This window comes from Kogia breviceps, chromosome 14, assembly GCF_026419965.1.
Source record: "Kogia breviceps isolate mKogBre1 chromosome 14, mKogBre1 haplotype 1, whole genome shotgun sequence".
NCBI lineage: Eukaryota > Metazoa > Chordata > Mammalia > Artiodactyla > Physeteridae > Kogia > Kogia breviceps.
Genome location: NC_081323.1, coordinates 82604317 through 82631349, shown reverse-complemented (window position 1 = coordinate 82631349; position 27033 = coordinate 82604317). Strand labels below are relative to the sequence as shown.

Below are 27033 nucleotides of genomic sequence, written 5' to 3'. Positions count from 1 at the left end.
TTCCAACCCCCCACCGTTTCCGCAGGAGTGTGTGTGTCTCAGGTCCTGCTGTACTGACACCACCGACCCAGCTTCAGCAGCCCTGGCCCTTGGCTTGTAAGTGGCCACCTTGGTCCCTGTTTAGCATTCAGCCGGAGGTCCCTGGGCCTCGCTTGCTGGGCAGGACAGAGCCCTCGGTCACCGGGCTCTGAAGGAGGGAATCCCTCCTGCTGTAAACATCCCCTGAGTCACATCCTTGGTCCTTTTCTGAGCAGTGGAGGCTCAGAGGAACTGCTTCCATCTCACCTTCTCCTCAGGAGACCTCAGCTTGTCATTGTCACCAGCACAGAGAAAAACAGTACCGGCCCTTCAGCACCGCCGAGCCCCCAACTCAGAGACCCCTGGGAGGGAGACACCAGCTGGCTGGGCCATCGGCAGGGGGCCTGGGACCTGGCAGGGTCGGGAAGGGCAAGGCGGGGGCCAGAGCCCCAGCTGTGTGGGAGGGGCTTCAGGCCAGGGTCCAAGCCGCATGCCTGGGGATCTACAGCACATGTGAAGGCTGGGAGGTGGGAGCGAAGTCCAGGATTTCATGAAGACCTGGAGCAGGACGTGTGCAGGGACTTAGGGCTCATCCCAGAGCCGGCAGGTGTAAGGCGAGGTGACTAACGCCAGCACCTGCTGTTGGGGCGCCACTGTTGGTTATGTGCCGGGGTTTCTTGCTGGGAGAAGCTGGGACCCAGGGAGGACATCTGGTGACTGGGCGAAGTGGTCTCAAGTGTGACCCTGGTGTCTCCTCTCCCCTCACACCTCTCAGCTGAGGCATTACGAGGAGAGGCAGAAGAGCCAGGCCATCCTGTTTTCGAATCCCAGAGCCCCCACTCTCTAGCTCTGTGACCTTGGACAAGTCCGCATACTTCTCTTAGCCTGAGCCTCTACATCTGTGAAACGGGATAGTAACCTGCCTTTCAAGGTCGTCACAGGATTAAGGGAGATGATGCATATAAAGCACTCTGTGCAGTGCCTGGCACGTAGTAGGTGCTCCAGAAATGGAGTTGATTGAGGATTATTTGTCCCAGAGCCGTGGGGACAAAGGGTCTAGTCGTCCCAGGCTCCCTGCCTTTTCCTACCCTAGACCCCTCCCAGGTCAGCGTGGTCCTGGGTCAGGAATCACCTGGGCCTCTCCCCTCTGCTCTCCCAGGAGGCAAAGGCTGAGGAGAGGGAGGCTGGTATCCAAATCATCCACTCCCTGCAGATGTGGCAGCACCTGCCAAATTAAGGCCACGCAGGAGGCCTGGCTGGCTAGAAGTCAAGGGCTTGGACAGGGGAAGCGGGTAGGCAGGGCAAGGTTGCCTGTCTCAGCGCCGCAGCCTACTGGCTCCGCTGCTTCCCAAGTCTATCTGGCTCCCTCACTGCCGCTTCACTCTTCGGGAAGGATGTGCCAAATTCATTTTTGCTTGGGGACTTCCTGGGTTGCCCTCTTGGGCTGGGGTGGGGGGGACAATGCATTTCCTTTTTTTTTTTTTTTTAATTTGGCTGCGTCGGGTCTTCACTGCTGCACGCGGGCTTTCTGCAGTTGCGACGAGCTGGGGCTACTCTTCGTTGCAGTGCACGGGCTTCTCACTGCGGTGGCTTCTCTTGTTGCAGAGCACGGGCTCTAGGCGCGTGGGCTTCAGTAGTTGTGGTGCATAGGCTCAGTAGTTGTGGCTCGCGGGCTATAGAGCACAGTCTCAGTAGTTGTGGCGCATGGGCTTAGTTGCTCCACGGCATGTGGGATCTTCCTGGATCAGGGCTCGAACCCGTGTTCCCTGCATCGGCAGGTGGACGCTTAACCACTGCGCCACCAGGGAAGTCCCAACAGTGCATTTTAAAAGAGGGTCCCGGAGTTGAAAATGTTTCATTCTGCCTGTCTTTGCCCAGATCCTGCATTTCCTAGGTAATTATTTCCTCGGTCATTAATTTGATCTTCACCACAGCTCTGAGGGGGGTGGGTGGCCTTACTATTCCCATTTTACAGATGAGGAAACAGAACAGAGAGAAGGGAGGATTCAAAGCTCCAAACCCAGCTAGGGGCAGAGCCGTGCTCTGTCCACCTTGAGTGTCCTCATTGGGAAGGGGCATGGGTAGGATGTGGGGAGATGTCTGGGGCCGGAGCTGGAGCTTCACATCACAAAGGCTGGGGGCGCTGTCCCCACCCCCAAGGTGGTTGCCGGCTGCACGTGGAGGCTGCCCAGGAAGATGACTCCGAAGGCAGGGTCAATCACCAGTGAATTAGCCGCCATCCATCAATATTAAGGAAGGGATTTCTTTTTAACAGGGCCAAAGAATGTGTGTTCCTGTGACTAGTGGGAATGTTTGTCAAATGCCTGAGAAGCTGGTAAATAAATGCGAATGACCCAGCGTTTCTAGGAATGGATATTAATGGCTGGATTTTATAACACAGCAAAGGTCTCTAGTATTTGTGGAGCACTTTCTGGGGGTTGGCTCCACGTGCGGGAGCCCTGCATGTCCCTTAGTCCACAGGACACTCGGAACAACTCCCACCCCACCTTAAAAATTTTTTTTTAAACTTTTAATTCTTATTTTTATTTATTTATTTATCCCCACACCCCCATCCCGCTCCCCCCCCCCCACCCCGGCTTGCAGGATCTTAGTTCCCCGAACAGGGATGGAAACCTGGGCCCTCAGCAGTGAAAGTGTGGAGTCCTAACCATTGGACAGCCAAGGAATTCCCAGAACAACTCTCTATTTTCTTTCTTTCTTTTTTTTTTTTTTTTTTAATTTTTTTCGGTACGCAGGCTTCTCACTGTTGTGGCCTCTCCCGTTGTGGAGCGCAGGCTCCAGACGCGCAGGCTCAGCGGCCATGGCTCACGGGCCCAGCCGCTCCGCGGCACGTGGGATCTTCGCGGACCGGGGCACGAACCCGTGTCCCCTGCATCGGCAGGCGGACTCTCAACCACTGCGCCACCAGGGGAACCCAACAACTCCCTATTTAACAGGCCAGTAGCTGTGACTTGCCCAAGGTCACAGGCCAGGGCTGGAAGCCCGGATTGCTGGGCTCCAGAGTGGCTGTGCCCTCTACCGACCGCGCAGCCGCTAAGAGATGGGGAGGGGAGGTGGATGGTAACTTGAGAGCTAGCTTTGTGGGAGACTCCAGTCTAAGGACCACTTGGAGTGAGAGCTTGGGTGGGGGAAGGGCCCCTGACGGAACAGCTGGAGGCCTGATGGGTGCTTCCTAGAGAGGCGTAAGTCCTTGATGCCAGGGGACGGACACCAAGGACACGGCCAAATGCCGTCCCCCTCCACCTGAGGCTGCCCTCGTCGGATAATATGCCTCCCAGTGCAGGGGGAGATTCAACCGGCGGGGTGGGGCGGCTGGGGAGGGAAGGCCCCTGAAAGGTTGGGGCTCTGTGAGAGGGAGGGCTTTCCGAAGGGGAAGGTTCAGTGAAGAGGAAGGGGCTTAGGAAGGGGGCGTGGCTTTGTGAGAGGGAGGGGCGGGGCCCTGTGACGGGGAAGGGGCGGGGCTCTGGGAGGGGAAAGGGGTGTTTTCCTAGAATGAAGCACAGAAGGCTGGTTCTCTACTGTCCCAGTAATTGTTTCCCAGCCACGCCCCCACTCCCTCCACTGCTCGAGTCTCCCAATTCAGCAGGATTTGCAGGTTTAATTAAGGCCTGGGACTTTCTCTGCGGAAGGATACTCCATTTCCCAGCCGCTACTCCACCCTGCCCCTGGGGATCTCATTTCTTTGGCCACATCCACAGCTCATCAAACCTGTTTTCCCTGCCAGCTGGAAGCCTCCTTTCTGTCTGTCTTCAGCAGCCTTCCATCCATCCATCCCTCTCTGCAGGGACCCTCCCCACCCCCACCTGGTCCCCACCTGGAGGTGAACACCAAGTCCCCGTGCCCCCTTCTTTTCCTACAAGCGGCCCTGCCTGGCAGCCTTGGCCCTGCCTTCCTGAGGGCCTTGGGTGGTGGTGACTATCTCTGTCTGAGCCTCGGTGTCTTCCGGGCTCCAAAGGGACAGTGAGCCTTGTCTTGGCTGCCTCTTAGGGAACCCAGGAGGCCTGGATGAACAGACAAAGGTGTGGTTTGGAAGGACTGCTGTACACAGGCTGTCTGTCCCCATGTGGCTCCAGGCCCTAATGCACTGGGCATTTCTGATTTCTCAGCTCACTGACAGTGCAAGCCTGATGGGCAGGCCCTGCTCCCCACTTTGACTCCCTCAACAGCCGGCCCAGCAGTTTCAAAGTACTCAGGGCAGATGCAAAAGGGAGGCTTGGGAATACCAGCTTTCCTTGGAGCTGCACAGATGGGAATGGCTTTGTTCTCTGTTTCTTTGCCTCCAGCTCCGCATGTGAGGGCTGTCCTGTCTCCACTGGATTTTCGGGGGGAGGTCCCTAAATCCTTACTGATTAATGCACAACCCCTCCTTCTCAGCCTGACGAACTCCTAAACGTCCTTCAAGGCCCATTCGAATGTCTTCTCTCATAATCTCCCCTCTGAGCTCCTGAAGCACTTGACCCTCTCCTGTCCTGTCCTATAACCATGATTCTAATCTGTCTTATGGTGGAGTTGGTTGTTAACATGTTTGTTTCCCTTCTGAGGTGGGGGAACAGGGGTTGGAAGGGCAGTCTTTGAGGAAGTGACTCCGATTCGGCTCTGGGGTCCAGCGTTGCCCAGCACAGTGCTTGGCACACTTGTGTGCCCCTGTGACTGGTTCTGAACTAGATAGGGTGAAACCTAAGCTTCCGGGTGTGGCTGTTGGGTGGGATTTCTTTGCTGAAACCACAGGTAGCCCTCACACATAGTAGGGGCCCACTGTGCTTTCTTGCCTGGCTGCAGCATCTGCTTGGCAGAGACCAGGCAGCTCGATCCACCCATTTTATAGAAGGGGAAACTGAGGCCTTGATTTATCATTGATGTTTACAGGCCTATCTCCTGCACTGGGCTGGATATTTCTGGAAGGCATGGACTGTGTCTCCTTGGCTTCTGCGAATCTGAGCCCAGGTAAGAGCTTGATACAGAGCAGGAGTTCAAGATGGCTTATTGGTAGAATAAACTAATAAATGAATGAAAGTTCGGCAGGGCTTGCAATGGTTCAAATTCTGACCTTACAGGCTCCCGGGTCCCAACGCTGGCTCCGCCCCCGGCACCGCTCTTGGTTCCCTCCACGCCCCCAGTGCCCCGCCCCGGCCCCGCCCCCTCCCGACTCACCCCTGCTCCTCCATCATCTCCTGCAGCTCCATGCACTTGAGCTCCACGCGTCGCTTGCGCTCGTGGTCCAGGATCTCGCGGTGCGCGCGCTTCACTAGGCCGGGCTCCGCGGCGCGCAGCTCCTCCTCTGCCCGCGGCCAGGCCGCCGACGAAGCGCCCGGCTGCGGAAAGCCGTTCGCCGCGTCGGGTGGGGACGGCATGCTGGCCGCCCCGTTGTTCACTGTGGAGGACATGGTGGCTGCTCCCGGAGCTGCTGGCCTCGGCCCTGCGGGGTAGACACAGACACCCGGCGGGATGGTCACTTCTCGGCCACCTGCTAAGCTCCTCTCGGCGCGGGTTAATCCTGGAGATTTAAAGGACCACTCACGGCTCTAATCCGCTTCCCCTCTTGCTGCAGAGCCGGGCTGGTGACAGGATTGCACCTTTGGTCACACCCCAGGGCATGAGGGGGAATCGGACGGACACTGGGCTTTTCCCATCTGTAAGGTGGGTGAGTTCAGGCCGGACTAGATGGCCTCTAAGGAACCTTCTCATCTCCAGGGACCTAGTACCACTCAGGACAACCCTCTCTCCCTTGTACCAATGCCTGGCCCCTGCCTGCCTGGCCCGTGCCTGCTGCACGCCTGCTGCCAGCTCCCCAGGCAACCAAGTCGGTCTCTGGGAGAATTTGTTGGTTTTATTCTTGTTTTTCCTTCAGGCTCAGTTTAACACCCCCCTCTCACTCCCCAGTGCCCATTCTCCTGGCTCTGGCCCCTGGAGTCACAGACCACATGTGCTCCCCCCTCCCAGGCTGCTCTGGGACAGCCCTGCCCAGACGGGAAGATGGAACCTTCTCCAGGCTCAACTCCATTCCCACCTCAGATGCAGTTTTCAGTTCCCACTTGGATTTGGCTAACTTTTCCAAAGTCCATTCCAGGCAGGGGCCTGATTGAAGCCCACAGGACTGTCCCCTCCTTTGTTCTGGGAACACTGCTTCTGAGGATGTGACCAAAAGTGGCCCTGACATTAACTGTCCAGGCAGCCACATCCTCCTGCCGGCTTGGGATGGGGTAGGAGTCAGCATGGCTTGGGAGGTGAGAAGCTGTGGCTTCATGCTAGACCCAAAGTAGAGCATGTGCCTGCACGCACCCTGCGCATGTGTGAGCGCGCGTGCACACACACACACACACACACACACACACACACACACACCCCAAGGACTTATCTTAGCAGAGGGGAGGCACCTCCTGAGCTATTTCCATTTCCTTTCTCCAAGGCTCTGCTAGTTGCTAAGCAACAGGGAGGCCTCCTTCCCAGGGAGTGGGATGGGAGGGAGGGAAGGGGTGGAGGGAGGTGAGAAGAGAAGGAACTGGGCATGTCTGGACATCCCAGATGGGGCCCTCCTTCGGTACAAGCCCCCCGCCCAAACACATACTCCCCTCACTGGCTTCAAAGTGATGGCGGGTGAGGGGTGTTCAGAGCCGTGGAGTCTGAAAGGCAGGGAAGAGAGGGGGACTGTGAGAGGAAAAAGGCTCTGAAGGGGAGAGTGACAGGAGGTGACAATGGTAATGGGAGCACAAGCTCCTTTCATATTTCCATCCCCCCAAATGTCTGAGTTCTAGGTCAGGCTTCCCTGCTCCTTGTTTTGTGACCCTGACCATGTCACTGCTCCTCTCTGAGCATCACCCAGATTCATCAGAAGAGGAGGGCTCTTGGGGATTTACAGAACAAAGCTGTCCTTCTAACCCTGCTTCCCGTCTGTCCCTAGCCCAGCCCTGCACCCCAGCTCCACCAGGCCTTCTGCTGGGTACCCCACAGGCATCACCCACTCACCAAGCCCCACACAAAGCTCTGGGATCCCTGCTTGCTACCTGCCTTGGCTCCAGTGCATAGCTACGGCCTCCAGCCCGGGACACGCGTGGAGCTTGGAGAACCCCCCCGTCCTGGGCCACCACAGCTCACCAACGTCAAGTCTGCTCCCTCATTCCCTCTACTCAACATTGCTCACATCTATCCATCGCCTCCTCTCTCGTTACCGCCTCAGCTCAAGCCTCTCCCTCTGGTCCACTCTGGCCCCAGCATCCTGTCTGTCCCCACCTCCCCGACCTCTTTCTGTTCATCTTCCTCAGCAACCTGGGAGATTGGTCCAGGAGCAAATCAGCCAATCGTGCCCTGATTAACAGCCTCTAGTGGCTTCTTGTCACTCTGGCTTCAAGTCGCGACATGGCCTGTCTCCTGGACTAGCCGTCCCCCTGCTGCTCCCACGCAGATTCTCCGACCCTCTTGCATCCAGGCCTTTTCCCCCTGCTGCTCCCTTTCCCTGGGATGCTCTGCACCTGACTCCTGCATGACCTCAAAATCACTGCTCACAGGCCTCCCCACTTTCTGGAAGTCCCCCCTCCCCGCTCTGGCTGGTGCGACCCTCCTGGAGCTCTAGCCACTCACTGTGTCACTGTGGGCACACAGGTCTGGCTCCCCCGGAGGGCTGAGGACAGTTATCCCTCAACTCCTAGGGCCAGCAAAGTGCCTGCAACATGTGGAGCCCAGCACCCCGGGGTAGAACAAGGAGGAGGCAAAAAGGGAGGTGGGACAGAGGAATGCTGGGCAGTCCTTGACACAGCCTGCGAGACCCCTTTGCATTTTGCCTTACGCTATCTTGCAACTTCATCCCGTGCCACACCTCATCCTGTAGCCAACATCCAGCCCCTCAGCCTGGGTCATCTGTCCCCAAACATGTGCTCTCACTCCTTTGTGCCTTTGCCCACGCGGTTCCCCTGTGCTGGAATTCCATTTCCTCTTCTCTCCACCTGGGGAACTCCCGCACATCCTTCTGGGCCCAGCCCAAATGTCACCTCCTCTGGGAAGCCTTCCCTGCTTTTGAGGAAGGATGAGTCATTCTCTCCTTGTGCCCCCACAGCTTTTGTCCTCACCTCTTCAGATACTGAGGCTCAATTTATTGTTTGCATCTGACCACTGTTCTAGCCCTTTGAGTGAAGGGGACCATCCATCCCTTCATTCTGGCTCCCCAGAGACTACCCAGCACCTGGCAACTCAGGAGGTGCACTGAGCGTGTGGGGACAAAGTGCTTGGGTCCCAGCGAGAGCCCGTGGAGCCAGGTTCTGAGTAATGCTGCTCTGCATGCTTTCCCTCTGATGTGCGAGAGGCTCCCCAGCCTGGAACTTGGCCTGAGCTCCTTGAGGGTAGGGGAGGGGAAGCTGGTGGGAGCAGTTTTGAATGCACTCAGATCTCCAGACCTTGAGAAATCCTATCCCTGGCACTGGGAGAATGCCTGGGTAAGATGGCTAGGCGGCTGTAGGCAATCTTTCAGGAGTGACTGAAGGAAAGGAGAGGAATGTGAAGACAGAGGGCAGATGCTGTCTGGATTTTCACTAGGACAGACGGTGGACTCTAGCAGTTTCACCTGGTGATGGAGGGGGCCAGGCAGGAATCAGAGGCACGTTATTGAAAGGATGACCCCTGAACCCCTAGAGGAGAGCCCAGGACCCTAAGAACAAGTGATTGCCCACTGAGTCCACTTCTTTCCAAGTCAGGGTTGCTGGACCAGCAGACCAGGGAGTTAGTTACTGCAGGCACCGAGTCTCTCTGCGGGGTGTCTGATATTATCTATTACGGAATCCTTGTGAGGTTTCATAAGAAGAAAGAGCCATTGTGCTGGTGGAAACTAACATTCTGTACTCTTTTATTTGGTAGATAGATTAACCTATGTTCAAAGGGAGCTGATTAATGCGTCAATGTCACATTAGATGGGGGTATCTAGTGGAAGACCACAGGGCTCTGTCCTCACCCACATCTGATCCGATACGTTCACCATTGACTGGATGGAACTCTGATAACCTGATGATCAGATTCACTGCGGACACCATTTGAGAAGGCTCATAAATTCGGAGTCAGAATCTGAAAGGACTCAACAGGCTGAAAAGATGGAAGGAGTCTAAGAAGGTGGAACAGGATAGTGAGAAATGCCACATCCTGAAGCTGGATCCCAAATTAACTTTCTAAAATTGGAATGAGGTGGACATACTTTAGAAGCAGCATATTTAGGAAGGATTTAGGGGTTTTCAGTGGTCACAGGCTCAATTGGAGTCAGTATCATGATGTGGCTGCCAAAAGTACATGCTATCTTAGGCTACATCAACAAAAATATGTCTAGAATGGGGAGGTGATGATAAGAATATACACGCGGTCAGAATCCCAATCTGCAGATACTTGAAGGATTGTAGAGGATTTAGGCCAAACCTGGTAGAATCTGTTGGGAAGCTTGTTGCAAGTAGGTTGGGTGGGGCTTCCCCGGCGGCGCAGTGGTTAAGAATCCACCTGCCAATGCAGGGGACACAAGTTCAAGCCCTGGTCCGGGAAGATCCCACATGCCTCAGAGCAACTAATCCCGTGAGCCACAACTACTGAGCCCGTGTGCCACAACTACTGAAGCCTGCAATGCCTACAGCCCGTACTCCGCAACAAGAGAAGCCATCGCAATGAGAAGCCTGCGCACCATAACGAAAGAGTAACCCCCACTCGCCGCAACTAGAGAAAGCCCGCGCGCAGCAAGACCCAAAGCAGCCAAAAATAAATAAATAAATAAATAAATAAATTTATTGACTAAAAGAGAAGTGGGTTGGGTCGCCAGATTTGGCAAATAAAAGTACAGGGTGCACAGTTAAATTAATTTGAATTTCATGAATTTCATATTTGGGACATCCTTATACTAAAAGAAAATTATTCATTGTTCATCTGAAATTCAAACTAAACTGGGTGTCTTGTAGTTTGTATGTGATTCCTACCTAGACCTACTGAATCAAAATCTCTGGGGGTGAAATTGTCAGTGTTCCCCAGGTGATTCTGATATAGAGCATCTGTAGACCAGCAATTGGGAGCCGGTTCTACAGCAGCAGTTCTCAAATCTTATTAGGCAGCAGAGTCACCTGGACGGCTTGTTAAACCATAGATGGCTATGGCCTACCCCTGAAATTTCTGATTCGGTAGATCTGGGGTGGGCTCTGAAAATTTGCATTTCTAACAAGTTTCACCTGTGCTGGACCTTGAACCACACTGAAGGGAGCAAGCCCCTAGCTAATCTGGGTGCTTCCTGAAGACAAGAAGACAAAGCCAGGACTCCTGCGGTGAAGTCGTCTTGAGTGGACTTCAGCTAAATCCAAGGTAGGATTTTTTCCCTAACAAAACTTTTAAAAAACTAAGCAGTTCCTCCCAGGATGAGTGAGTTCCCCATTACAGGAACTACTCAAATAGGAGATAAACTATTATATTCACTCAACAAACACAACAAACACTTGCCCAGCATCTACACGCCCCCTCCCCCAGCAACAAATGCTGGAGATTTGGAGACAAGCAAGACCCCATCCTGACCCTCTGGCAGCTCACAGGCTGGTTTGGGAAACCAGTAGTTATCGCGGTGTAGTGTGATAAAAGAGAATTTGAGGAGTGTCTGTATCTCCACCTGCTTGGTCAGGGCAGGCTTCCCAGAAGGGGTGAGAGGGGCTGGAGACAGGGACACCAGAGCAGCTGGGCCCTGGCCAGAATTCAAGAAATAAATGGACAGGGCTTCCCTGGTGGCGCAGTGGTTGGGAGTCTGCCTGCCGATGCGGGGGACGAGGGTTCATGCGGGTTCCATCCCACGTGCAGCGGCGGGGTGGCTGGGCCCGTGAGCCATGGCCGCTGAGCCTGCGCGTCCGGAGCCTGTGCTCCATGACGGGAGAGGCCACAGCGGTGAGAGGTCGGTGTACCGCAAAAAAAAGAAAAAGAAATAAATGGACAGACTGGGCAGGACTGTAGGCGGCCTAGGTGTGGGGTGGAGGGAGGCACCTTGGATAACACTGGGTCTCTGGCTTGGGTGGCCAGGGGGATGGTGCAGCCGTTTACTGTGATGGGGAAAATGGAGGGCAAACTGGGCTGTGTTAAGGGTGAGGGGCTTTTGGGGGTCAAGCAGGCAGCTATGAGGTCTAAAGCCATAATACTGACCCTGACTTGTTAAGGTCCTTGGGGACATTGATGCTGTGTCTCTTTGGAGGCAGGGTGGCAACATGGGAAGTCTTTTCTTGACCCCTGATTGGCTGTGAGACCCTGAGCGAGTCTCTTCCCCGTCTCCGGACCCTGGTTTCCCCACTGGACAATGAGGGACTGGACTCAAAGACCCCACAGGTCTTCTCCTGCTCTGGAAATCTAGGTAATACTGACTATGTACGTACACCGCCAAGCCTTCAGTCCACCTCCTTCCTGCTGCTATAGCCAGTGGCCAGGGCCACACCAGTTCCCCCCAGAGCTCAGCCTGAGGCTGTCCCCAGCACTGGGTCAGGTCCCAAGGGCAGGCCCAGATGCTGGGCCAGTCAAACCCATGCTCAGATTAAGTCATGAATTTAATGCTGTCTGACTGGCGGTGGGGGGCGCGGCGGGGGGGGGGCGCATCTCCCCTTCCGACAGCCGGGAAGTGGTTAAAGGGCCATAGCCCTGACTTCCAAGCCTCACTCCTGAGTCCCCGCGCTTGCCTCCTTCCCTCAGTCCCAAGCCTGGGTCCCCTGAGCAGGCCTGGCTGAGGACAGGATGGAACACAGTCTGGCTGCCGGTACCTGCAAGTCCAGTCCTGCTGGTAGAGATTAATTGAAGGAGAAATAGCCCATCTGTACTGCAGGGTCCAGCCTGCTGACAGGCACAGAGGCCTCTCAGCTAATGAGATCGTCACTCACCTTGGGGCTCAGAGGGATAGGATGCTAAGGGTGCTAGTGACTGGACCAGGTCTGGGGAGAGGGAACCGTGGACCACATATGTGTCTGAGAAGGAGACTGGGTCGTGCCACGGGGAACTCGGTTTGAGGCGGGGAGACAGGGCCGTGCTCTTCGGGAACTCATGAGCTGAGTGACCTTGATCATGTGGCTTAAACTATGTGTCTCAGGTTCCTTGCCTGTGAATTGGAACTAATAATAGCACCCTCCTCGTAGGGTCTTGGTAAAGGACTAATGCATGTGAAATGCTAGCACAGGGCCTGGCACACAATGAATGTCTCATAAATGGCGATGATTATTTGTCAGTGGTGACTGTCGTCTTTTGGACACGGTGGGGGTGAGGGGTCCTTGGACATCCGTGTGAACATGTCCAGAAGGCTGAGCTCTGGGTCTGATTGGGGGATGTCATCACATAGCTGGGGACTGAGACCCAAGGGTAAGCAAGGTTGTTGATTGTGGAGGGAGAAGAGGGCAGAGGCCGGAGCCCAGGGCAAGGGCGACCTGGGCCACCTTCCCCCATCCCCGCTGGCCTCAGCAAACCCCTCCCAACTCACTTTCAGTGTCTCAGCCTCCAGCCCCCATGGCACCAAACCAGGGGCCCCCTTTGCTCCTGGGGCTCAGGAGCCTCTCTCCCCCAGGGGGCAGCACTCAGTCCCCTGGGGGCTCCTTTCCCCACCCCTGCCTGCCAGAGACCCTCCTACCCGGTGATGATGTCAGGACTCGGGGCCTCTGCACCCTCAGAGGTACAGGTTCCTACAACGTCAAGTAAACTCTTGACCTGTGGTCATACACAGTGTAGCCACCTTCTTGCCACTAAGGTCCTTCTCTGCTCCCGCTGGCTCAGGAACAAGGAGCACTGCGTTTGGAATCAGAAGATTTGAGCTTGAATTCTGGTTATACCATTTCTCCCTGGGTGATCAGGGAATGTCACCAAACCTCCCTGAGCCTGAGTTTTCTCATCTGTAGAATGGAGACAATACTCCCTAGCTCATAAGGTGGTGGGATTGTTCATTCTTTCAGTGACAAGCTTGTTATGAAGACAGATCCTGATGACCCCTCGCCCCCCACCCTCCCAATGCTACAGGAGCAAAAAAGAGACCATGGAGGGTCTACCTTTGCCTGCGATGGTCAGGGAAGGCTTCACAAAGGCAAGGGTGTTTACACTGGTCCTTTGAAGGATGAGTCTAAGGAAGGGGGAGTCCAAGCAGGGGACGGCACGGGCTGGAGGCAAAGGTACGGCGAGGTCCAGCGACCTGGGATTAAGAGGGTCACGGTGGAGTGGGATGTATGATGGGGGAGCAGCCTTCCCGCGAAGGTGGGGGCTACTGATACAGGGTGAGCCCGCCCAGAGAAAAAGCTCAGTGTGGGGAGAGGGGGTGGGGAGGGACGTGCCTCCCGAGGCTCCTGGAGGAAAGAGTTCTTTGTAACTGTCAGAAACGTGACGGAACTGACAAACACACATGGAACCAGGCACTTAGCTTGTGAAACTAAGTCTGGGTCTCTGTAAAAATAAGTGTGTAACAACAATGGTTTTGTCAAGGTATTTTATGAAGCTGGCAAAGAAAACCCACCTCCACTGTGTCCAAGGAATCTGGGTGTGCCCCTTCCCCACCCCAGTCCCTGCCCTGAAGCCAGGCTGTACTCCTGACAACAGAGGGTGTGTCCCCAGAGCACTCTGGGGAGGGGGCTCTCCTGTCAACCCCTCCCTTTCCCGGGGGGGGGGGGGACCCTTCTCCAGACCTCCAGCCCGTGAACACCAGCGTGGGGAGGTGGCAAAGGTAATCAGGTCATGGCTGGAACAAACTAGAAGCCCTCCCTGTGCTCCCTGCCCAAGGGGGTGCGGCTGGGGAGTAAGGGCCCTGTACAGGACTGGGAGATGGGCCCTCAGCTCTAGGGGCGGGTCCCTCATTCATGTCACAGCTATTCGGTGAGTGGCCAGTCTGAGGCTCACCAGAGGAGATGCAGGGGGAGAAGCACTGTGAGGTAGCAAGATAAGTGCTGGGATGTGGCAGAGACATCAACTGAGCTGGAGTGTGTTTGGGGAGGATCAAAGCTGGGAGGTCTTCCTGGAGGAGGACTCTTGAAGCATAAGTAGGAGCTGGCGGATGTAGAAGGGGAGGAAGGATGTCTTGCACAGAGTGTGGGGCGTGTGGGAAGAAGGCTTGGAGAGGAAAAAAGAAGAGCATGGGCTCATGCACAGGCAGGCACAGTGGGCCAGGAGGGGCTGGAGGAGCTAGGACCATGCCCTGCAGGCAACCGGGAGCCAGTGAAGGAAGGCTGCTGAACTGGGGAGGTCACAGTTAGCTTTGCATTTCAAAAAGATCTCTCTTGCTGCCTGGTGCCCTCGATTTTGGTGACCTCTGCCCTGGAGAAAGGTCTGACTCTCAGAGACAGCCCGGTCCACATTAACCAAGACAGATCTGTACGGATCAGCAAGTGACAGAAGAGCCAGGCTGGGTTCAAATCAATTACTATGTGCCCTAAAGTGACTTGACCTCTGTGCTCAGTTTCCTCATTTGTAAAATGGGGTTAATATAAGTACCCCCACCATTAGGGGTGAAGGAATTAACATATGTACAGTGCAGCCGTGCCCAGGTAGGTAGTTAAGTTCTATGTATAAGTGTTAACTGTTAGTACTACCCGTAAACAATGCCAGCTAGTCTAAACCACTACAGGCATGAGTTAACCGGGAAGACGTATAGATCAGTATAAATCAGAACACGTAAGGTAGATAATGTACCAAATCAGTGCCAACTTGTGAAGACTAGTAGATACCAACCCCCGCGGACCCGTAGAGACCAGTATTCGAGGGTCAGAAGATGCTGCGGGCGAGGCCTGGGAGGAAGGCGCTGGGCAGGCGGCAGAGAGTGGATTAGCAGAGCAAGCTTCCTCCCTGCGTTCTGGGAGTCTCTCTCAGGAGGCGCTGGCACTGCTGTTTGTTACCCAACCCTCAAGACGCTGCAGTGGGGAGGGAGAAAGCTGAAAGCCTTCTTTTCAATTATTCAGCAGCTGGAGCTTCCTGCCGCCCGGATGGAGCCGGAGGAAGGCCCTGGCCAGAGCCCCCGGGCTGGGTCTGGCTGGGCTGAGGGGAGGGCTGGTTGCAGGCAGGACGGGCAGCCTGGCCTGCACACAGCCCGGGCCTGCTCCTGCCTTTTCTCCCAGACGCCCCCAGCCCTGGGTTGCGGGGTTCGGCGGGGGGCAGCCGTGCCTGGGCAGGCTTGGAGCTACCCCGCTCCCTGCGGACTCAGACGGTGCTGTGGAACGGAGGTGGGGGCAGGCTGGCCCAGCTCCCAGATCCAAGGGGGGGTGTCTGGGGGTAGGCAAGGGAGGGAGGGCCTGTCCACTGTCCACAGGAGAAAGCCAGGCAGCTTAGCTGGCACCTGCGTCCCGGGCAACCTGTCCAGCCCCCTGTATGTCAGAAACGCGGCACTCGGCTCCACCCAAGAACATGCTGGCCCGGACCGCTCCCTTTGCCTGGAATGTCCTTCCCCTTCCATTCACCCTGTAGCCCGCTGCTCAAGCATCACCTCCTCTGTGAAGCTCTCCCTGACCTCCACTGTGGGATGTGCCTCTAGGCTGCTTCCAGAGCCTTACCCTCTGGTTACCACTCTCAGTGTTTCCCTTGTTCTGCTGTGACTATTTGCTCCCTGGCCGAGTGAGGGCTGTCCAAGGGCAGCGACTGGGGTGTGTCCATCTTTCTGTCCCTACCGCCTAGCACAGAGCTTGGCACAAAGCAGCCCTCTGTGAATATGTATTGAAACCCGGCTTGTGTTTGCACTGACGGGGAGCTCACTACTTATTTTTTAAACCATCTCCATCTCTGGGGACCTCAGTGGGAAAGGTCCCTGGTTACCGCTCTCAATATGCCCAGACTTGATGTGTGTTAATCTTTGCAAAGGCCACATCGTCATATACTTTGTAAGCCCTGGAGTCCAGCTCTGTCATTGAATGGATAGGAAGGACTCACCTGGCACCTAGGCTCCTGCCCATCAAGCCAGGGCCCTGTCTTTATTCCTGTTGGCTCTGATTTGGGTTCCCAGAGCAGAGGATCTGGATGGCAGGTCCCCAGGGACAAAGAGGCCTCAGCTGTCTGCTCCCTACAGAGGGGCCCACAGCATAGGCAATATAGCCCAAATGAGACCAGTGCAGACCACCGCAGCCCAGGACAGGCCATAGAGGAACCAAGAATTCAGACTGGATACATCAGGGAACCCACGGACCCATGCACACCAGTATTCTAGGCCAGTGGAATAGAGCAGAACACACAGTACTGGTCATTGAAAATAATACAGACCAGTTTAACTCAGGAGGCAGCGTGTATAGACCAGTACTGATATCAAACAGCAAGCAGTGTTTTAGGCTTCCCTCTCCTGCGTTCTGGTGGAACAAAGGAATCCCTGCACCCACTCAGCCCACTCTGTTGCTTTTTAGGGCCCTCAGTGGCCTTCAAGGAGCTGTAGCCTCCCAGCTAGGGAGCGGGCAGCTTCCCCGGGGTTGCCTGAGCTCCAGTAGAGATTTGGGATTGCAGGGAGAGGACTGAGAAAGAACATTTTCATGGCTGAGCTGTCACTGATGGCCTGGGCTGCCAGGGAGATGGTGATCTCTGTGTCCTGGGGAGGGTCCAAGCCAGATGGCCTTAGGGAGGTGTCCTAGGAGAGCCACCTAGGTGTCATGCTCTCGGAGGACTCTCCCAAGCTGGCCTCTAGGGCTGACCCTGGAGTAAAATCAGAGGAGCCCTGTGCTGTCATCAGCTTCATTACGTCCTTTACCCGCTTCTCCTCCCGGAAAAGGTCAGACCCGCCCAGGTTCACACCCGGGAGCTGGGCTGAGGAAGGGGAAGATGGGCTAGAAGCTGTATGACCAGATTTCTTTCCCTTTTCAGGTTTCAGTTTCCCCATCTGGACTAAGTGCCAGGACCTGGATACTAGTGGGGCCAGGGTAGGGCTGGGCTCTGAGTCCCTGGCAGCCCAACACTTGTTGGGTGGTGATGTGCCTTCCCTCCCAGGAGCTATCAGCAGGAAGGGTGTGTGCTGGACAGACAGACAAGCACCTTCCACCCACTGGGGAGGGTGAAGTGGGGAGACAGGGCAGCTGCCTCCACTGCCCACACAATCTCATTATGGAAAATTCCCTCTATTGACTCAGCTTTAATCAGGCAGGCTGCCCTGGGCTTCCCCCCCACCAGGTTTCTGCTGGGCTGGGTGAGATCAAAGAGAGAGCCGGGCTGGGGGCTAGAGCCTCATCTGCCATTCCCATCGATCCAGATGCGCCTCTTGTTGCTAGGCAACAGTCTCCAGTCTCTCCTGGTCCTTCCTCCCCCAGGGGCGGCAGGATGGGGCAGTAAAGGGGGAGAGAGACCCCACGTTCATTCTCTAGCTCTCCCCTTACCAAGCTAGAGATCTCTGTCACCAAGCCAGGAGCCCTCCTCCTGCCCAGGAAGGGCCCCCCATCCTGGGAACTTGACCCTCCCACCAAAACAGACCCCCTTTTCTCCCCTCACATTTGTATTCAGCTCCAGAATACTCGAAATCCACACCTCCTGTGTCCCATGTAAGCACTCTATCAGGAAGACAGGCCAGGGATTCACCAGAGAGGGGAAGGGACCCTTGGGGGTGTGGGGTAGGAGTCAGTGAAAAAGTCCAGATGGGGCTGCAGGCTACCGTCTTCCAGCCCAGCATTGGACTGGATGTGGGAATCGTGTAATCTCGAGAGGATGGCACCGAAGACAGATTCACACTCCCAGTTTTGAGTGGGTTGGCTTTTTTTTTTTTTTCTTTTTCCAAAACGTAGGATGCATTTCATAGTAGTTTTTTCTTTTTTGTTTCAAGTGCTATAATTTAAAAGTAAGTTGTATTTTAAAACAGGCATGAAAATGTACTGTGGGTTTTGGGGGCTGTAATTGACTAAACAATGCAGATCTGAGCATTTTATCACAGTTTAATATTTTGCATCTTTGATCTACCCTACACTGCTCGTCTTTCTCTTTTTAAAAAACTGAGTATGTGCAAGTCATCTGCACAGTTGTTATGTGGTGACCTACTTATATTGCGGCTTATTTAGGATTTTAAGGTCTCTCCCCTCTCTGAGGTCTTTACAGTCCTTGGGGATGGAAAATGTCTCACTCTTACCTCTGGTCCCTCATCAGACCTTTTTTAAAAAATGCAACTAAGGGATAGGAAGAGGTGATGCACTTCCCAAAGTGTAAAGACCCAGAACTCGGGAGTCCGAGGACCCAGCCCTGAGAGCTGCCGGGAGACGCACAGCCCCTGGGCAGCTGGCCCGGTGCCCTCGGTCCTGCAATGCCTGCCACCTGCTCCTCCCAGCAGCGCAATGACAATTCCTCTCTGCCTCCCCTGCCCAGACCCAGTCACACACTCCAACCCTGAGAGGCACAGCTTTCCAGGGTCCTTGACAAATGGTAACCAATTAATGTCAATTAATCTGATTAGCCTAAATAGTTAATTAAGCAGTTGATTAACAACATCATTGACAATAACCTATGGCTCCCGAGGGATTGTGGGTGGGAGGTAGGAATGGCAGGGGGCGGGCGCCCTCCTTGCTCTGGGAAGAGGCGAGCCCCTTAAGTTCAGGTTGGGAGTGGGGGGCTACTCGTGCAGCTCTGCCATCAGGCCCGGAATCTTCATCAGGGCGTCCGACCCCACCCCGGCCACAAACCCTTCCCGGGCCCCTGACCGGGTTTGAGAGGGTCTGATTTCTATGAGAAAGGCTGAACCTCAGCACAGCAGAGGAGGGAGAAAGGCCTCCTGTCTGGGAAGTTGTTGCACCCCAAAATCCTAGCGAGGAGTCCCTGCCTCTGCTGACAGCCCAACCCCCAGCCCAGACCACACACCTCATAGCCTACCACCCCCACCAGGGCCATGGACTTTCCCAAGTTGCAGGGCAGCCCTGGAGGGGACTTGTCACCCTGAAGCCCAGATGAGGAAACTGAGCACCTCCCATATGCCAGGCCCTGTGCTTCCACTGAGCACCTGCAACGATAAACAGCCCAGGGGGGCTGCCCTCAAGGAGCTCCTCGTCTGGGGCGTCACAGAACAGTGCAGCCTGCTGCATCTTAGCTGGATGATGCTGGTGACATTAACCACCACTCTGTGCCTCAATATCCTCTGCTGTGTCCTGGCTCCGTCCTAAGATGTTGTGAGGACTCAGTGAGTTAGGACACATGAAGCCCTTGCAGCGGCGCCAGTCACACGGGAGATTCCAAATGTTCGTGACGGTTACCGAGGGAGACGGAAGGGTAAGCAACGATCAGGACAGAGCATAAAAGCGGCTGAGAGAGAGGTGGTCCCGGGCACCTGGGGGCACACAGAGGGAGCTTGGAACGAGGCATCGCACAAAAGACGTGGGAGTAGAGGCTGAAGGGCAAGGAGGTGGAGGAAGAGGGAAGAAGGGCATCTAGGCAAAGGGAGCAGCATCTGCAAAGCAATGAGGTGCCAATTCTCCCCGCTAGCATGGGGCGTCACTGGGGAGCTTTCAAAAATCCTGACCTCCCAGGCCCTACGCTCAGATTCTGAATGGGTGGCTCCCAGGAACCTGCGGTTCATGGACTGTTTGGGAAATGCCAAGGCAGGTAAGTACTCTGCACCTAGAGACCATGGCTGCCGTGGTTTCTGGGTGTCCCAGGAGGGGAGGAGCAGAGCTGCATCAGGCCATGTGACCCATGTCCCGAAAGCATACCGCAGGCCCCCCTGTTCTCTCCATCTGTCCAATCACGCTTGCCCTTCAGGGGTGACCTTCCTGAAACGGCTCTGGCCGTGTGCTTACCTGCTGGAAACATCGCTTGGGTTCTCTGCTGCCTTCAGGAGAAAGGCCGGACCCCCCTGACTGGCATTAAGGCCCCTCACGGGGCCCCCCCTCTCCAGCCACACTGTTCCCTAAGTGCCGGGGCTCTTTTCTCCTCCATGGCTCTGCTCATGCTGTCCTTCTGCCAGAAACGCCCTTCCCCTTTTTCTCCCCCTGGCAAACCTGTACTCATCCTATGAGGACCATCTGTGATGCTGGCTCCAAAGTCAATCAGGCAGGCAACTGCCCACCCCCACCCACCAGTGCCCAGGCAGCCCCCGGGATGGTCCCCCATACCCCATATTCCATCCCTAAACGTTCACCAGCTCACGGGCCTTGCTCGCCACTGGACGGAGGGCGGCGCCTCCCTTTCTCCAGCGCTGAGCACAGGGCTTGGGGATGACAAGGATAATTGAGTTTTCAGTTCAGAGGAGCTGCTGAGCGGATGTTTAATGAATGAAGGAATGACCGTCTCTGCTTTCTGATGTCTGAGGAACAGAGGACAGAGGAAGAGAGAATCCGGGAGGCAGATAAGAGAGCTGTTCTGGGGACAATGATGTGTGGGTCACAGGGGCCAAGAAGCATGTGCTAGACTATGCCAGGTAGGGAGGGGGGACAGGGCTGCCTGGAGGCAGGAGCTGCCGAGTGCCCCAGCTTCCCTTCCATCCTGGAGGCCCCTTCCGGCCCCTTGTTGGGAGAAGAGGATACTGGGCCCCTCTGCCCGTCCTGAAGCCCACTTCCCCAGCCTGGTTCTCTGGTGCTGATGGCTGTGCCAAAGCTGCCCTACCTCTCACCCTGCCCCTGGTGAGCCCAGCCTGGAGCACGTGCACATGCCCTGGCAAACCTCCCAGCGCTGCATCTCCGGTACCCGTCTCACCTGCTGCTGTGCCATCATCTCCTCCCTGGCCTCTCGCCCTTGGGCTCTTTCTCTTCATCCTCCTCCTCCTCCCGAAGGCAGCCAGAGTAGGCTTCCTTAAGTGCAAATCTGCTCATTTCATGACACTGCTCCAAAGGCTACTTGACTCCCATCACTTTCCAAATAAACTCGCAGCGCTTACAGTGGTTTTCGAGGTCCTTCAGGACCTGACCTGGCTCGCCACACCCCCGGGGCTGCGCTCTATCCTTGGGCACGCCCTCTGTGCCATGGCTCTGTTAGATCACTGACTATCCCCTTCGTTCACTAGGACTTTTCATACCCCTGTGCCACGGCCCACGCCATTGTCTGAAGTGCCTTGTCTCTACCTTCTCTGTCTGGCACCTCTCCTGTCATCCTCCAAAGCCCAACTTAACGGTCTCTCTCCCCAGTCTCCTCTGGCTGCCCACGTCACTGTGGACATCTTAGTCCTAGCAGAACCTCTATGGTCATCACTGTCAGTTAACTCACGCCTCCCTTTCCCACTAGTCTGGGAGCTCCTCAAGGTCAGGGTTGGTGTCTGATTCACGTCTATGTCCCCGGTGTTCAGACAATGCCCAGAAAATCAGAAGGACTCAATAGATGTTAATGGTGTGGCCTCACACATTCAAATGACCGCCACCTCTGGGCAGCGCACTGGGTTTCATCTCCCCTTGGGTTTCTTCACACTCATTACCTGAACCACTTGTCAGCGCGCACCTGGAGGTGGGTATTGTTGTGCCCCTTTCACGGGAGGCAGAGACAGATCTGATTGTGGAGGTTGGGGCCTAGATGTGATCAGAGGCCAGGAGGTTGGCGATCACCCGATTCCCAGCTCTGAGCTCCTTCTCCGAAGGTCTGGGTGGGTCCCAGTTCTCAGCCCGCCCAGGGGATGTACGACTCTCTTGTGCTTCCCCTCCCCTGGCAGCCTTGGCCCTCCCCACCTCGGTCCCTGGCAGAGGGGTGTCCTGAGGAAGCAGGCCCACCTCAGTCCCTGGCTAAACCTGTCACAGGCCTCAGAGCCATCCTCTCCAAGGGAAACCCACGGCCCACAGCATATCCCCAAGGTGTGCCCCACCCGAGAGGGCAGGGGAGGGGCAAGTTCTCCCCCCAGCTCTCACGGGCTCCCTGGGAAGCTGGTCCACCTGTGCCCAGTGCTCATGTGGCCTTGAAAAGTATGCTTTTTGCAGAGTCTTTAAAGACATCCGAGAATTCTCACTATAGAGTAAAAAACCAGCATGCCGACTTCCCTCATCAGGGTGTTCCCAGTTATTTAATGCTACGTATCTATGAACGCATGGACAAAATCCTGGTAGGAAATACCCCTCTGTGTTCACAGTGGCTGTCTCTGGGTGGCGGGACCGCATACGACTTTTTTCTCCTTGGCTTTCTATTTCCCAAGCCTAGCACAGTGAGGATGTGCCATTCTTAAGATCAAAAGAATTCAACGAACCTTACTTGTCTCCATCCTAGGGAGTTCTTGGGAATGGTGGTGGGAATGGGGTTCAGTACAGGGAGAAGTCTCAGAACCACAGGCTATTCCGAACACTAGAAATAGGCAGGCCAAGAGTGCCCCAGCTCAGTAAGCTGCCTGCCTGGGCCTCAGGGTCTGGTTCCCTGGGCTCAGGCCCCCCTCTAGTCCTCACAGGCCCCGGCAGGATGCTGAGCGAGCTGTGGCCCTGCCCGCCAGCTCCAGCTGGCACAGCAGCCTCTGCAGTGGGCAGGAGGCCAGGGCGGGGGCGGCAGGATGCTGAGGCCAGGCTGACTGCCTAGGAAGCAGCGCCACAGACGGATGGGCTGGCGGCTTTGGGCTGTAAGCAGGGAGACCCTGGGGGTTGGGGGCTGCTCTGGAGCCCAGGCACTCATGTCCGCTGAGGTCTTTCTCCCAGATCAGCAGGCAGCCTAGGCCTGGCTCACCTGGCCAGGCCCCCTGAGAGCCCCGTTCTGGATGACACAGAGTCAACAGGGCTTGGCCTCTGGGGATGGAGCTGTCACCCTCCTGTGCTCATGACCCAGAAGAACGTGAAGAGACAGGAACCCAGAGGTGTCAGCAGGCACTAAGCCACAGTAAAGACCTCGGCTGGGCCAGGCTGGGGTCTGTAACTGTTGGTAATGGTCCCTCCCTGTCATGGGCTCCTCTGGGCCTCCCACGCTCTCATGCCCCTCTCTCTCCTCTCTAAGGGCCTCGTCCTCTCTGAACTCACTGCCCCCTACTGAGCCTCCATCCCCTCTTCTAACTTCATTCCACTAACCAGTTGCCCTCCCTTCTCTAAGTACCACCTCCCTGAGCTCCTTCCCCTCCCAGAGCCTCCAAGACCCCACGGGGCCCCCTTCCTTCAGCGAGTGACCTCTTCCTTTCTTTCCTTAAACGCTTCCCGCTCTCCCTGAGCCCAGGTGTTAGAATTGAGAAGGAACTTCCCCATTTCTTGCCTGGCTGCTCCTCCCCCATTACAGCCTGGACTAGTGTCCATACCGACCCACCCCTGTGGCAGGGCCCTGCATCTTCTCTTTAGAGCATCAGCTGTAAAGATCCCTCCCTCTCCCCGAGATTCTATGAATAAGCTTCCACCACCGTACCGTTGCTGCTTCCCTGGATGTGGGGCCTGAGCCTATGTGTCCCGGGGGATTCCTGGACATTGCTGAACAACTCTGGGAGGTGTGTGGAGGGCATCTTCAGTGTCCCTGCAGGTCATCTTAAATCTTGGGCCAGGAGGGCTCAATCCTGGCTCTGCCACAGAGTCCTGGGATCTCTGGGTGAGCCACTGGGCCTCTCCAAGCCATATTTTCCCATTTTGAGTTAAGACCACAAGTTTGTAGTTAGGAGGGATGGGTGAATTTTATATCTCAGCTGCAATTAATAAACCTAAGCTTCAAACATTGGAGGTGAATTTGATCTCTGCTGATGGAAACACAGGCTTCCGGACGCACAGATTTATGGAGCAGAGAGATCTTAAGACCTTAATGCTGGGCTTCCCGGGTGGCGCAGTGGTTGGGAGTCCACCTGCCGATGCAGGGGACACGGGTTCGTGCCCTGGTCCGGGAAGACCCCACATGCCGTGGAGCGGCTGGGCCTGTGAGCCATGGCCGCTGAGCCTGCGCGTCCAGAGCCTGTGCTCTGCAGCGGGAGAGGCCACAACAGTGAGAGGCCCATGTACTGAAAAAAAAAAGCAAAAAACCTTAATGCTGGCAGGGCCTTTGGGGGGTCATCTGGTCAAGCCCCATCGTTTTATGGTTGAGGACACTGAGGCCCAGAGACAGGAAGAGACCTGTTCAAGGTTACGCAAGGAGCCAGGGTCAGAGATGGGCCCAGAAAGAAGGTCCTTGGACTCCATCACATGCCACCCCCCGACCCCTACTGGCCCACAGTGTCCTGGCCGATCTTCACTCAGGAGAGCCTGGAGAATCGAGGGCTGAGTGGTGTTGTGGAAGCCACGCTGGGCCCCTGAGGCAGTGGGCTACAGTTGCACCAAGACCTTGCTCTGTGACCTTGGGAAAGTCCTGTCACTTTCAGGCCTTGTTTTGCTCCCCTGTGAAAGGGAGACAGTGGCACCTTTGGCACCAGGTTACGTGAGGATGCAATGAGATACTGTATGTGAAGTGACAGGCCCATGGCAGGGGCTCGGAGTGTGTGTAGGAGTTAAGAGAGAAAGGGTGGGCTCTCCCCCGTCTCCTCAGCAGCACCCATGGCTGGCTACTGGGACAGGAGGAGCTGTGATTCTGCCCCACTGGCAGCAAGAAGCAGGCAGAGGAAAAGTCAGTGGGCGAGGCTGACCCCAGCATTGCTGGCAGTTGCTTGTGACCGTGGCCCCATCACAGAGGGTGAGGGCTAACTGCTCAGAAAGGAACAGGCAGTGACCGGCTTGCCAAGGTCAGCAAGAGGCTGGCAGGCAGAGAAGGTGAGACTGGGTGCGAAGGTGGGCAGATGGGGCCTGCCAGACCCAGCCTCCCCCTCTGGCAGGCATGATGGTGGCGGGGGTGGGTTGTGATGGGAGCACACAGCTGGATAATTCAAAGCACATTCCACCTCCAAATATCCCAGTGACCTTGGGGGGAGTCAGCGCCTCACTGCGCTGCACGCCCTCACCCATATGCTACAGCCTCCTCACCTGGAAAGCTGGCCTCATGAATCAAGAAACCGGCATTTAAGTGGGTCTTGATATCAAGGGGCCAGGACAGATTATCAGCTCCACAACTGCCCCAGGGAAGACAGCTTGGGTGGCTTCATGACCTTGGAAAAGTCATTCAAGTCTCATTTCTCAGTTGTGAAATAGGGACACTGATGGGTTTCTTGTCACGTTTTCGTGAGGATGAACCGAGTTAACTGTAGCCTCATATGTGCCTATTATGGAGCCTGGTACGAGGCCCTCAGCCAGTGTCCACCTCCTCTGGGAAGAGAAAGACGTACTTCAAACAGTGCTGGAAACTTTTCCACCTTTGTCTAGCTCCTCCATAAGAAATTCTTACTTGTGTTTGATTTGCATTTTACAGCTTACAGCTAGTTTCCTATCTAATAGCTGGATTATGTCTTTGACCGCCAAAGTAGATACTGTTAATGCTATACCTGTTCTACAGATTGGGAAACAGGCTCAGAAAGGTTAAGTGGCTTACCTGAAGTCACATAGCTTAGATATAAACCCATGTCTCTCACACTTCAAAGTCCATGACTCCCTACCCATTCAACCCCACCTTTTAAAACCCAAACCATTCTTTATTCGCTCTCTAAGAATTTCTCCTCCATCCCTCATGGGAGAGTGGGATGGGGCATAAAGTTAAGGAACCAAAAAGCTGATGTGTGGGAGCAATTTCTTAGCCAGCTTGGTCCTATTTCTGCCTGGGGAAGGATCTGGCACATGCTGGGACCGTGACCTTAAGATGCCCCCTAGACAGAGAAACTCTCCAAACCCTGCCCTGCTCTCCATCAAAGTACCTGCCTTCTCTTGTCACAGGATGAAAGACCAGCCCAGGCCCCTTGATGCCAGAAGTGGATGAGTGCGGGAGGTCTTAGGAGAGTGAGAAGTTATGGCTGGGATAGAGAACAGGCATTAGAGTACCAGGTCAGACCTGGGTGTGCTTCCCTTGCCGCCCCCCTCCAGTCCATCCCCACAATGGACCTGCCGCCAAGAGCAGGAACTGCAGGAGGCTTCAACACTGTCCAAGCAGGAGCTCTGGGATGGAGGGGGAGGAGGATACAAGAAAGAGGCTGCGTCTCTTCTCTATCTCTCCTTTTTTTTTTTTTTAACCAGGAATTTGCTCTGGGGTTGGTTGGGCCCACTCTGAGCTCCAGAAACTCTCCCTGGGCATCCAGAGAGACCACGGAGAACCCCCCCCCCACACACACACACAAATTCCTAGTGGCTATTATCTCTTCTGTGCCCTCCATTCTCTCCCCAGTGAGAGAGTAAATGCCATCCTGTGTGAGACCCAGTTCTCGTTGCCGGCTTCGGCCTCCCCAGGGGCATCTGGACAGCTAGGAAAGGGGCGAGATTGTCCCTTATGCTGCCACCCTGTGCTGGACAGCAGCCCAGCATTCAGGTGGGGACCTGCTCATTTCATCCCTGCCAGTGACCAGCATCTTCACAGGGTCCTTCATTGGTTTTTCCCTTCCCTAGGGAGAAGGTCCTGCTCCTCAATTGGGGGGGGGGGAGCAATTGGACTGCAGTTGGGTGCCTCTCTATCATCCTTATGGGCCGGGCCACGGTCATTTATGACTCAGGGCAGTCCTGACCATGACCCGGCACGGTTCTCACTTTCTCCATCCCTCTCAGCAAAATGAAAAACGTTTCTCATCTCTGTTCCCCAGGTGCCTCGCACCCACGACCAAACACACTAACAGTCCCCCAACCTCTACCCTCTGCTCTGGGATCTGTGGACCGTGGGCCCCGGTCCCTCTGGGGAGGCCCAAGATTCAACCCAGCCCCAGCCCCTCTGGGAAATGCCCCCGCCCCGCCAGGGGCTCTCACCTCCCTGCTGATTGTTGCGCTCCGCCGGGCGCTGGAGCCAGGCCCTCTGGCCCCGCTTGTCTGGGCGGCCTCCGGGCCGCCGCCTCGGCTCGGCTCGGCTTGGCAGGGCAGCTCTGCCGCCCCCGCGGCCCCGCGCCCTCCGTCTCTCCGCGGGCGCCGCCGCCGATTGCTGAAATGCTGGACAGCGCACCACCATGGAGGCGGCCTCCCTGCCCGCTTGCCGGCCAGAGCGGCCCGGCGTCCACAGCGCCCCCCACAGTCTTGGAGGCCGACGGCAGCCAAGCCAAGGGACTGGGCATCTGTCGGGGAGCCGGAGCCTCCACGGCAGTGACCTGCTCCACGACTTACGGGTAGGGGATGGGGCAGGAGCCCGGGGCACGGGATCCCCCTGGGATGCCCTCTTTCATCGTGCATCCTGGTGGCCTGACCGAGGCCAGGCGGGGTGGTGGGAGACATC

General features: G+C 55.9%; 1 protein-coding gene across 1 annotated transcript in view; it reads right to left on the bottom strand.

Moving 5' to 3' along the window:
* SRRM3 (serine/arginine repetitive matrix 3) overlaps window positions 1–26734 on the bottom strand; it is a 55674-nt gene extending 28940 nt beyond the window's left edge. The window contains exons 1-2 of the mRNA XM_059037233.2: window positions 26577–26734; window positions 5191–5455 (exon numbers count right to left, since the gene is read on the bottom strand). Of these exons, the coding sequence (XP_058893216.1) occupies window positions 5191–5423 (233 nt within the window). The 5' untranslated portion in view covers window positions 5424–5455; window positions 26577–26734. The remainder of the gene's footprint in view (window positions 1–5190; window positions 5456–26576) is intronic.
* Between the last annotated feature and the right edge of the window lie 299 nt (window positions 26735–27033).